This window comes from Chaetodon trifascialis, chromosome 23 (assembly GCF_039877785.1).
Source record: "Chaetodon trifascialis isolate fChaTrf1 chromosome 23, fChaTrf1.hap1, whole genome shotgun sequence".
Classification (NCBI taxonomy): Eukaryota; Metazoa; Chordata; class Actinopteri; order Chaetodontiformes; family Chaetodontidae; genus Chaetodon; species Chaetodon trifascialis.
Genome location: NC_092078.1, coordinates 6,090,795 through 6,103,263, shown reverse-complemented (window position 1 = coordinate 6,103,263; position 12,469 = coordinate 6,090,795). Strand labels below are relative to the sequence as shown.

Below are 12,469 nucleotides of genomic sequence, written 5' to 3'. Positions count from 1 at the left end.
AAAGGATGCAGTCCAGAGGGGGATTCATCATCTGCAGCATCGTCTCCTCTTCCTCGCTCTCTCCCCCCTCCCTGCTCAGGAAACGAGAGGACGCGAGAGGCGAGAAAGTAAAACACACAGAGAGGCACAAAACTGCCAGATTCAGGTAACAAATCTTTTTTTTCCCCCTTGTCTTTGTAGAAAATCTTCAGCTCTCTTATCTAAAAAGGTGATTCCCTCATTTCACACATTAGCGGTGGAATTTCAAGATCAGCTGAAGTGTCTGATCTCGCCCCAGGAACATTTTGTGCTTTGGGGCACAGACGAAATAATATTTCACAGTTTTTGGAGATAAATTCCTTTTTGCTTTTCCCGAAATACAAACTTATTTTGGCTGCATATTTCTGTGATGAAACCCTTTACTCCTCTCCTCCTCCTCCTACACAATCAAAATCTGGACAATTCACACATCAACAGGCGACACTCGTTTCAAGATTAGCCCAAGTTTAAGCGCCTCTTCTCACAGACACGTGACCACCTCTTTACCACAGCAGGAACATTTTGTGCTTTTGTGGCCCTCCTTTGCACTGCAACTATTTTTGGGCACAGACTCCAGAGGGCCTTTGCTGGATCATGGGTGGTTTATGTAACTGGTCAGAATGGGCCAGAATTCAGGAATCCTTAAAGGCTAACGTTATCTAAATGTACGCCCTGGGCGCTAGGCGGGGCAGAGGGGCAGATCTGGAACTCCTCATGGTCCATCAGGTTCAATATAAATCCTCGCCCTCGAGGGACCAGCATTGACCTTTACAGCCAGGATCATGCAAATATCCACCTGTCCAGCACACTGGACGCCACTACGCCCTTTGCCAGCTACACCCTGAGACATCTGCAGAAAAAGAGTAAAGTTAGTATCCCAAAATCTTATCTGAATAATGAGGAAGCAAAGAGGTGCTGCTTTCTACCCTTAGCTGTAACTAACCGTTTATTAATGGTTAACGAGTAATGCTTTCTCATCAGTTATCAGCTATTGATAAGAACTAATTTGGGGTTGACAGGTTGTGGACTATCCTTCCCCAAAATCCATTTATTTACAACTTAAAATGAACTTATAAAGTGTTCAGATTAGTCAATTTGAAGGCACTTGCTGATGAATTAAAAAGGGAAAAGCAAGTGTCAATGCCAGAGAAGGATTTTTCACAACCTGGCAGCCCAGAAGTTGTTTTTGATTATGTCTTATAAACCCTTTGCTGTATTAGAAAGTGGATAAAGGAACATAAATAGCTCGAGGCAGAATCGACAGAGTAGGTTGTCTTGTATCGATAGCCTTAAAAGAATGATTTCAAATTAAAACTACCACGGTGGCAAAAATGAAAAGTTTAATTCCAAACTTTGATTGGAACTTGCTCAAAATGACAACTCGCGTGCAAGAAAGTCTGATTTTGTGTTACAATGAGCCATTTGAACAAAATAATTATGCATTTGATGATAAAATCAATTTTTGATTTTCAAAATACAGACTTCTAGGTATTCTTTCCTCACAATAGCTATGTATGTTTTTTTTTTTATAATGAAACCGATAGTTTTTTCCAAAGCCACCCCAGACCATGATTTATCATAAAATAGCAGCAGTCTGCCGTGCTAATTACGGTGAGTCAGAAATAAACCTGGAGTATTAAAGCCACTTGAATATTAATGGAGGTGTTAAAGCGGAATCACATTTATTTCCCTCTCGGGTCAAGTACTGAAAAGAAAACACATTGTTTGAAAGACCATTATTCAAATGAGAGTGCACAGACCTTAATAGAAATCAGCCCAACCATTAACTTCTGTTTTAACACAGCCCAGTAATTTTGTTTCCAACATTTGTAGACGTGATTGACGGTGCCGTTCCTGTCTATTGTAGAGCATGTAAATGTGGCCTCATCCATATTTCCCAAAAAGCCTCATTCAGGACCTTAAAAGGCTCCAAATAAAGATAAATTAGGGTTACCATGTTACCTTAATCTGAACTAATGCCAGCTAAAAACAGAAATGAGTGGCCAAGAGTGGTTTCATCGTTCTCTGTTTGCACCATTCAGCGTGATGATGACGGTATGGAGCAAGGATTCACCTTTGACCTCACAGTTATAGTGGTTTCCTGAATTCCCTTGAATGGAAAGAAGAAAGAGCATGATGGCTGTTGTGATCAAAGTTCACTTGGAAAATACATTTTGCACGCTTGTACTTTTTAAATCCTCATGCCTACACCTCTCTGACCTTGGCGTTAATCATTTTTTAGCTCATCAGTTCATTTCATCAAGGTTGGGAATGTGTTTTATGTGTTTTTATGAAAGAGACTGGAAAACAATCCTGTAACTTCTCGTTCCAACCCTTGTTTGCATTTTTGCTGAGGGTTAGATGAGAACTCTTGCCTGTGTGTTAGCTAAATATGAAGCTATAGCAGCCAGCTAGCTTAGCTTAGCAACACAAAAACGAGATATAGCCTAGCTAGTGTACTTTAGAATTGTAGGTGGATTTTGCTGCTTTACAAAATCAGGCTGTTTCCCTGTTCCCCTCTCCTTATGCTAGGCTACGCTAACCAGCTGCATAGCTTCATATATCTTCTCACATGCAAAAAAGCTAATACACGTAACCCAAAATGTTGAACTATACCTATTCACAGTCTTTTAGGTTCCCGACTCATGTGTCTGTGCATTTGCTAAATAGGCCTGTCAAGCTACAGCCAGCAGATGGTTAGCTTAGCTTAGCACAAAGACTTATGCCAATACTAGCATCTCTAAAGCTCATTAATTAACATTTATATCTTGGTTGTTTAATGTGACAGTGGTATTGATGTTGTCGTCTAACTCTCAGCAAGACAGCGAATGAGCATCTATCTATCTATCTATCTATCTATCTATCTATCTATCTATCTATCTATCTATCTATCTATCTATCTATCTATCTATCTATCTATCTATCTATCTATCTATCTATCTATCTATCTAATGATGTACGCAAAAGTTTTTGTCTTGCCCAGCTGACGAGGTTAAAACTTCAAACAGCCTAAAACCATTAAAACCAAACCACTAATAAGCGTGTCTCAGAATTTTGCTGAAACCATCATGCACATTTTTAATCAATCCAAGCTTATAATCAATAAATCAAGTGTTGTGATACGATAAATGAGATATGTGATGATAAATCCAAGGATTTAAAAATGAAAAAGGCCGATGCTCATGACACATTATGGCCGAGTTTGTGCTGGATACCTGATATCTTGAAAACATTATGCTGAAAATGTATGAAAATTATGTCTGCATCAACTGCAATTTAGCAACTTTTTTTTCCCCTTTAATTTCTCCCCAGACGCTTTGAAAACAGTCACACCCTGCAGAGATGATCAAAGAAGCTGGGATCCATCTTAACACCCTCTTATCTCGCCTCTGAAGGCAGCTCACACTGAATGGACAGATTAAAAAACATTGCTGCCATGTCAGACACAGACCAGCACTCACACTCCATAATTTTTAGCCTGATGATTGCACACGAGTGTTTTTGGCTGTTGCATCTGGCTCCGCGGATGATGGAAGTTGTTGTATGTATCCACCCGCATTTTCCTGGCTGTCAAAAATTGCATTCTGAGAAAGCCGTACTCCTCTCATCAAGAGTCATAATTTACTTGTCAAAGCAGGAGTCCTCTCAGCGTGCTGGAGGCCTCCTGGGGTTATAATTGCGAGACGGTTTGGTTCTCCTGAAATGCCTCCAGTCAAGATGGAGCACAGGCCTGCTAGTCAGCCTTTGTGTACTCTTCCTTTTAGAAGTAGCCATTTACACAGAAAATTGTAAAACACGGTTAAAAAAAAAAATATTTGACTAGCTTCTCTATACTTTCACCATCAACTCCTTGTCATCAGTGACTTTCAACACTGATTACTTTGGCGTTCAGGGAGCGAGTCTACACTGACGCAACGTCCCCATCTTGTGGAGAGAGTGTGAACGTCTTTCTTTCGTGCACGGTGACGGTGCAGGTCAGCAAAGGTTCATCCAGAAAAATCGTGTTAGATCTGCAGCGCGTTCAGGATATTTCAAGCAATAATTCAGTAAGCAGGACATTAAATTCAGTAGTGGAAGGAAGCATTTTCTCAAGTTCTTCTACTTTTACTGGAGTATTTCCCTTTTCTGCTGCTTTATACTTCTACTCCACCACATTTCAGAGGGAAATACTCTAACTGTTGTATTGGAACTGGTTGCTTTTCAGATTAAGATTTCACTTATAGGAAAAACACATGATACGCTTATAAAAGCTTACATGCTGAGTGTTTGGTCGGGGCCTTTTGTCACATGCAGCAGTTCCACTTAAGCCCAAATTATCAAATATTTAACCAAAAAAAGCAAATAATTGGTGGGAAGGGAAAAAAAAAATCCAAATTTGTGTTGCAGAAATGAATTTTTTCTTGTTTCCTGCAGCATTTATCACCTCATGGCCCCTCAGACTTATTTAATATCTCTTACAGCAAATAAAGGATCTCAGTTCGTATTCCACCACAGGTTCAGTTTATTTAAACATATTCACATAAGATGAAAAAGACGTTTTTACATGACAGTTTTACACGCTGTTCAAAGCCACCACATCCTCCATCTTCTCAAATAATCTCTCAATCGCAGAGCCGCTTCTCTTGCTGCTCACGACGTGATACCTGCCCCCACATCTCTCTACGAGCCCCGTTAGCTCCCTGTTCCTCAGGATGTGCTGCCCTGCGCTCTCCCCTAAAATTTCCCCCCAGGTGAACAGCACCAGCGCGCGTTGCCAAATTTGGTCCCCGAGCAAACTCATGTGCTCCTCCACTGCTCTCCTGTACCTCTGTGTGCAGGTCAAGAAGGCCGGCATGAGCAGGAGGACGACGTGAGGGCCGGGGTGACACCACGAGATGCTGTCCAGGATGCTTTCCCTTTGCATTGTGTTGGTTGGATCGGGTCCGTCTCGCCACCTCAGACCCAGCGGCTCTGCGACGGCGAGGCGTCGTCCAGCTATCTGACCTCTCCAAGGCCTGAAGTTAGACCCGTCGTGTTCGGACGCCTCTCCACTCAGGATGCTGACTCCAGCTGGGGAGCGAGACGACCAGGACTCCCCTAACACCACCACCCTCAGATCGGACCCAGGACACTCTTTGTTGTTTGAGCGTCTGTGACTTGCAGATAAAAACTGGACATCTCGAATGACCTCCAGGTCCTCTCTGCCTTTCTTCTTCCCCTGCTTTGCCATCTTTATGTCTCTGAAGGTTTCAGGGTGACAGTTATTGCTCTCTGCAGCTGACGAAGCTGTTTTCATCCTCTGATCCTCCCTGTCCTTTGCATTTTCTCCTCTTCCTCTTCCTTTTTCCCCTCTCTCACTGACCTCTTGGTACATTAAGAGCAGCTCGTCTTCTGACGTCTCAATGGCAGCAGTCAGATCAAAAGGATCCGTCTCAAAGACTCTCCCATTGTCATCAGTCTCCTGTTGTTGAGTCTCCAGCTCTCTTATCTCTCTTTTGATCAACCCTTCCTCCCGTTCCTTAAGATTCTCTTCCCATTTGCTCAGCTTGTTAAGTAACACCTTCAGATTTTGCTCCTTGTTGTGAAGTTCCTCCTTCAGCAAAGCCAAGTCTCTCCCCATCTCGTCTAACTGCTGCGTCGTAGAGTTTACGTGCTCGTTTCGGATCTGCAGCTCTGACTTCCAGTTGAGCAACTCCTGCTCTTCGTTTCTCAAGTAATGCTCCCTGTCCTTCAGCTCCTTGCCTTGATCTTTCAGCCCTCTGACCTTCTTCTGAAGGTCTTGGCCGTGACAGTTTAGCTCTTTCTGTTTGCCCTCCAGAGCTCTAAGCAACCCTTCCAGCTCCCTCTCCGTTTTCTTGATGTTTTTCGCTCTCATGCTCACATCTTCCTCGTGTTTAGCTCTCTGTTCTTGCTCTCCCTGCTGTTTTTCTAGACTTGTTTGCCACCTGCTAAGTTCTTGTTCCTTGCTTTCTAACTTCACCTCTTTTTCGACGAGCTCTTCCTCCCTTTCATCAAGTTCCCGTCCTCTTTTGCTCTGATCTTCTTCGTCTCTGCTCACAACCTGCTCCCTTTCCCTCACTTCTTTTTCCCTAACTTCGATCTCCTCGTTCTTACTCCTGAGCTGGCTTTCTTTCTCCTTCAGCTGTGTCATTTCATCCATCTGCCTTTCCGCCTCCCCTGCTCTCTCTTTCAGCCTTTCCATCTCTGCTTGCAGCTTGTCATTGGCGTCCTTTAGTGCCCTGACCTCCACGTCTCTCTCTTTAAGAATGCTTTGGATTTCTGCCTCTATGCTCTTTACCTGCTGCTCGTATCCCTTGAGGTGTTTCCTAACTTCTTCCTCTCTCTCCTTCCTCAGCTCCTCGCACTTTAACTTGAGATTCTCCGCCTCGTTTCTCATCTTCTCATTTTGCTCCCGCAGCTCCTCGACCCTACTCTGACTCCCCTCGTATTTCTCTGTGACGTCCGAGATGCTTTTCCGACTCTCTTCCTGCAGGCGACTCATCGCGCACTCCTTCTCCTTTGCGATGGATTCAATGTTCTCGTCCCTCCTCGCGATCTCCTTCTCATACTCCTGAATCATGCTCGTCATCTCCTTTTCCATCCTGTCGGTGAGCTCCTTCAGCTCGCTCTTCGTCTGCTCGATTATCAGCCTCAGTCGGACAAGCTCTCTCTCGTTTTCTGCGTCCCTCTGCCTCAGCTGGCGGAGTTCCTCGTCTTTCTCCTGAAGTTTTTCCATCGTTTCGGCACCTTTTTTCCTCTCCTGCTCCGTGTGACGCTGCTGCATCTCGACGATGCTGGAAGTTTGGTTTTTATTGCTTTCCTTCAGCTCTTCGATCTCTTTTAAGTAGTTTGCGCACGTCTTCTTTGCCTCATCAATCTCACTGTTTCTGCCTTCAAGCAGACGTTGCGCCTGCGTTATTTCTTTTGTTTTCTCGTCGATGACTTCTATCAGCCGGTTCATTTCGTTTTCTCCTCTCTCGTCCTTCTTCCTCTGCTCCTCCTTCCATCTCGTCTCCCTGGAGTCGGCCTGCTGTTTGAGACTTTCGATCTCAGCTTCCTTTTCTTGCAGTTTTCTGTCCATGTCGTTTAAAAGCTGCGCCTTCGTCTCCTCCATCTCCTGCTCTCTGTCTTGCAGTCGTTGCTCTGCCTCCTTCTTTTGTTTCAGGATAATTTCTCCCCTCTCTTCTTCCTTCCTTTGCAGGATCTCGTCGGCATCCTTCACGCGCTGATTCAGTTTTTCTATCAGTCTGTCTCTTTCTTCTAGTTTTTGCTCCGTCTCTTTCTTGTGATGGAGACGATCTCGTTCTCGTTCCTCCTCTGTCCGCCGCAGTTGTTGATCAACTTCTCTTAAATGTTCTTTCATCACATTTATTTCTCGTTCTCTCTCCTCCAGTCTTTGCTCCAGGTCGTTCTCATAATGCAAGTGATCAGTTTCTTTCTCTTCCCTCTGTCGCAGCTTTTCCTTCATTTCTCTGACATTTGATTTCAACCCCTCGATTTCTTCTCCTTTTTCTTCCAGTCGTTGCTCCATTTCTTTCCTCTTGTTTAAATTCTCCTTTTCTTTCTCTTCCTTCTGTCGCAGCTTCTCCTTCATTTCTTCCACAGTCAGTTTTACCTCCTCTGTCTCCTTTTCTTTTTCCTCTGTCTCTTTCTTCAGATTCATAACAATCCTTTCTGTCTCCTTGTCCTTTTCTTGCAGTTTTTCTTTGATTTCATCCACGTGCTGACGCTTTAACTCTTCTATTAGTCTCTCCTTCTCTTGCATTTTCTGCAGGATGTATTTTTCATGCTTTTCTTTCATCAGCTCCTTCTCTTTTTCATTTTCCAGCATCTTTTCGTTTATTTGGGCGACATACTTTTGCTCTAAGTCTTTCATCTCTCTTTGTCTTTCTTGCTCTATGCCTCTTATTTTATCATTGCACTCTTTTTGCACCCTTTCCACACATGCCTCCTTTTCTTTCACTTTTCTAGTGATTTCCTCCTGGTGTTCGGCTCTCCTCGCCTCCATTACTTTTTCCATATCTTTCGTTTTTCTCGCCACTTCTTCCCGATGCTTCAGTTTTAACTCTTCGACCTCTTTTTCTTTCTCTTGCATCTTTTGTTCCAGCTCTTTTTTGAGACTTAGACAGATCCTTTCATGCTCTTCTTTATTTTCTAGCGTTTGCCTTTCCATTTGGGCGAGGTACCTTTTTTCTAACTCTGCCATCTCTCTCTCTCTTGCTTGCATTTGCTCCTCTGTTTCTTTTGCAGTCTGCCCTTTCAGCTCTGCGATCTCTCTTTGTTTTTCTTGCTGCATGCGCCTTGTTTCGCTGTCATGCTGTCGTTTGACCCTTTCCATATCCTCTGCGTTGTCTTTCATCTTCTTGTCAGTCTCTTCTTGGTGCTGAACTTTCATTGTCTCTATCACTTTTTCTAATTCACTGATTTTTCTAGCCATCTCTTCCCGATGCTGCAGTTTTAAGCCCTGTATCTCCTCTGCTGCTTTCTTTTCCACCTCCTCCCGCTCTTTGTCTTTTTCACGCAGTTTTATTTCCATCTCCGTCTTTAGTTTTTCTTCTATCTCTGCTATCTCCCTGTTTTTCTCGAGAACGTCGTCATAGTGTCTTTTTGTCTCGTCCATTTCTGTTTTCAGAGAGTCAACTTTTTCCATCCACTCTGCTTTCTCTTTCTGCTGCAGCTCTATATTATCTTCCAGTTTCTTAACCTTGCTCTTCCACTGTTGTCTCTCCACCTTAATGGCATCCTCCCTCTGTTTTCTCTCATGTTCATATTCTACGCTGGCACATTCAAGGTCGAGCAGCTTCACTTGCTGCTCGTCAATCCTTTCGTTCAGCTCCTCGATCTCTCTCTCTTTGAGCTCCAGACTGAGCATTGCCTTGTCTCTTTCTCTTCTGCTTTGGTTTAGTGCTACACAGATTCTATCTTTTTCCACGCACAGATCCTGAATTTCTCTCTCTTTGTCCTCTGTCAGCCATTGTATCCTGTCCTCTAGCTCCCCAATGTCATTCTTCCTTTCCTCACTCCTCCTGTCCTCATCCTCCTCTTCTTCCCTTTGAATGTTGGCCTTTCCGGGAGATTTCACCTTTTTCTTCCTGTCAAAAAACCACCTGATGCTTTTCATCTCCCTCTCTCTCATATTTTTCAACTCCACCTCCTGGCGAAGCATTTTATCTCCCATTTCCTTTAGGCGCTGGTTGAACTTCTCGTTCCTCTGCCGGCTCAGATCCCTGACCTCCTGAACCAGGCCAGAGAAAGCCTCGCACCTGTTCATGGCGGCCATCTTTTCCACCTTCTGCAGGAGGTCTGTCACCATACTCGAGTCTCCATTTCCTCTTCCTCCTCCATCTATGCTGCTAATGACGTGGTACCTGCCCCTGCACTTCTCCAGCAGAGACTGGAGGTCTCTGCCCCCACCCTGGATGTGCTGCTCAATATCCACCCCCTCTCGAAGCTGATCCCCGTGGGTGAACAGCAGTATTGTGTGTCTCCACACGCCCTCGCCCAGAAGCTCCAGATGTTCCCTCACATGTCCCGCCTTCACCAGTGTGTCCACCCTCAGAGTCAGCAGGAGTGCGTGGGGGCCTGGAGGACACAAGGCCACGCTACTGACAATCTCCCTCTTCACCCTCTCAGGCGTAGAACCCGCTATGCTTCCCTCCCAGCCCGGACTGTCCACCACTGTCACCAGCCGCATGGCCACCTCCGCTTGCTGACGGATGCACTCCTCTGTTACCACCCCGGCTTCAAAGAAGCCCATTTTGCCCAGGATGGTGTTCCCAGCTGAACTCTTTCCTGTTTCCCGCTCGCCCAGGAGAACCAGTCTGACCTCAGGTAAGCGTCGGGGAGCCTTGGAGAACGACTGGTGGGCATCTAGCTCTGAACCCTGAAGACCATCGCCTGGAACGCAGAGAGGTAAACATATTTTTAATCTTTGTGTGCTAATGCAAAGTTCATGAAGGAAGTTGGTGCAGTTGGCTACAAGGGGCCAGAAAACAATCAAAACAAGCAAACAGACACATAGCCACTGCTAGCTCGTTGGATCAACAAGATACTAATTGCTAATGTGGTGGCAATCACTTACATATTAATTTAAACATCGTATTCATGAACACCTGATGATGTCCAATATTCATTTTTTTCCCACTTTTTATGTGTCTTATGTTTGGTGCTTGGCTGGTAACATGCAGTTGGTCTCAAAGCTGTTGACTGACTCAGTGACACTCAACAGTTTGAGCCACCCAACCAAAACATTGCACTAAAATGTGCTGTGCAGTCTTGCAGTCAGTTAATTCTAAAAGGGTTCAAAAATGAGCAAAGAATGCAAGTAAACATATAAAAAGCCACTACCTACAGATCCAGCGGGACAACATTAGCATTCGCCACTGTTGTGTTTGTGGCCACTGAATGCAAGTCCAATCATCACCCTCCTTTTAGCTCTGCTTTGTTCTCCACCAACTCCTGAGGGAAGAATCTAGCTCTTTAAATTAAGTGTTTGACTTTCTTCCCCTCTTAGTTGGGAACTGCTCTCGTCCCTGTGCAGGTTGCAATCAGTGGGTTTAAAGTGGTGAGACAACAATCCAGTAAATCCAGAAACCAGAACAGTGCGCAAGAAGAGGCTAAAAGCTGTGTGTGGTGTGTGCTGGTAGGTCATTTGAGATTAGGATTTCAGCACCATCAGCAAGCCTTTTACATAACACAGTCATCTGATGGAGGGTAAAATATCAAAAATGCTTATTTACACATGCATGCAACCACATGTGCACACACACAATTTCCTGTTTAAACATCCAGCAGACACAGAGCGACATTCGTGTTTGTTTCTACTCAATGAATGCAAGTCCAGTGTTCACTCCCCTTTTAGCTTTGTTTTGGTCCCCACCAACCTCCTACTGAAGTAAATATCTACGTCTTTAGCCACCAGATGCTCCACTGTGGTCACCAGCTAGATGCTGACTTTGCCTGTCTCTTGTTTGGTGGTGGGTTAATCAGAGTCTTTTGACTGCCTGGTGCCTCTGAGAAGTGAACCAAAATAGTAAAGCTGGCTGGAAAACCAATATATTAAGTTAAAAGACCCCAAAAGGCTTCATAGAGCTGTGGGAACTGCAGAGTTGGCTGTTAAGTCTTTGTGGGTTTGACACTGGGCGTCACCTTTCACACCTAGTCATGCTACCCATTGTTCATATTCATTTATAGTTTCCAATGCTAGCAACAGGTTGTCTCATTGTGATACCATTTCATGTATTTGAGAGGATTTGAGAAGCTTCACAAATAACTGAAGAACTCACTCATTAGAGCAGCTTTAATGGTCCCTTTCTGCATCTGCTCCTCCATCTGCCTCTGTTTCTTCCTCCTCTCCCTCGCTCTCCTCTTCCCGTCTGCTTCCAGACCCAACAGAACCGTGTTATTCATCTCCAAGTAGCTGCTTCCGTCCTTCTTCGCCTCCACCATCTCCTCCAGCTTCCTTATCAGCTCTTTAACCTGCGTCCCATCTCCTCTGCTCCGGTTATCCACCACATGGTATCTGTTCCCACACTTCTGGAGGAGTCTCTGGAGCGCAGGGCCGCTGGTCAGGATTCGTTGCTCCATGGAGACCAGGCCGAGTTCGTCTCCCCTGGTGAAGAGCAGCATGCTATGCTCCCACACTCCTTTTCCCAGCGGCTCCAGGTGCTCCTCTATCTCACTGATGTAGTTCTCTGTTATGGAGGCGCAGGATCGCACCACCAGGAGCACAGCATGGGGTCCAGAGGGACACAGCGACACACTCCGCAAAGTTTCTCTCCTCACCCAGTTGGGGGTGCTGTTGAGGGGGTAGTACCACTCCCACCCTGGAGTGTCCACCACTGTGACTTTTCTCCCCCATACATCAGCTCGCCTTTTCACGCACTCCTCCGTGGGCTTCCCACTCTCGAACCCTCCCGCTCCTCCCAGGATGGTGTTGCCTGCCGCACTCTTCCCTGCTCCTTTCCTGCCCAGGAGGACCAGTCTAAGTTCTGGGAGAGCAGGAGGGACGCTGTGGGAGGCAGGGGGGTGTTGTGAGTCCATGGCGACCTGCAGACTCTCGTCTGTGAAGAAAGGGAAAAGTACTTCCTCAGTGCACCGCACCGGATAATCTGAATGACACAAAACACAAAGTGTGACAGCAATCAGTCGTCTGGCCTCACCTTTATACATAAAGCTGCATTTGAAACTTTCCTTATCATTGTTTTACCTCAAGAACTGCATTCAGATTGTTTACTTGCAACTCAGTCTGATCTGATTATCAGGAAATACCTGAACATTAAACTGCATTTGCATCAGAAAGTACATCCTGGTGTGATTCACATCACTTTCCTCTCAGACTAATGCATCTCTACACAAGCTCATTTCAGATTTATAATACTTGAAAAGACAAAGAATGTAAGAGCCCAGCAGTGAACTCACCACCATTCGCAATGATGTCTGCTGGACTACACGTCTTATCTGTCGTGTCCAT

The 12,469-nt window shown here is 45.0% G+C and overlaps 1 protein-coding gene across 1 annotated transcript; it reads right to left on the bottom strand.

Annotated features, from left to right (window-relative positions):
- Positions 1 to 4,501: 4,501 nt before the first annotated feature.
- Positions 4,502 to 12,469, bottom strand: LOC139351613 (trichohyalin). The gene is made up of 3 exons (XM_070993577.1): positions 12,418 to 12,469; positions 11,283 to 12,107; positions 4,502 to 9,894 (listed from the first exon to the last, which is right to left on the bottom strand). Exons 1-3 carry the CDS (start codon positions 12,467 to 12,469, stop codon positions 4,571 to 4,573), a joined length of 6,201 nt encoding a protein of 2,066 aa, XP_070849678.1. The 3' UTR covers positions 4,502 to 4,570.

Bases quoted from the DNA above. Each gene is read 5' to 3' on its own strand.
- LOC139351613 (XM_070993577.1), bottom strand. From the start codon at position 12,469: ATGGACACGACAGATAAGACGTGTAGTCCAGCAGACATCATTGCGAAT. The intron at 12,108-12,417 runs GTGAGTTCACTG...TGTGTCATTCAG, and splicing joins AGACATCATTGCGAATGGTG to ATTATCCGGTGCGGTGCACT. The intron at 9,895-11,282 runs GTGAGTTCTTCA...TCTGCGTTCCAG, and splicing joins CATTAAAGCTGCTCTAATGA to GCGATGGTCTTCAGGGTTCA.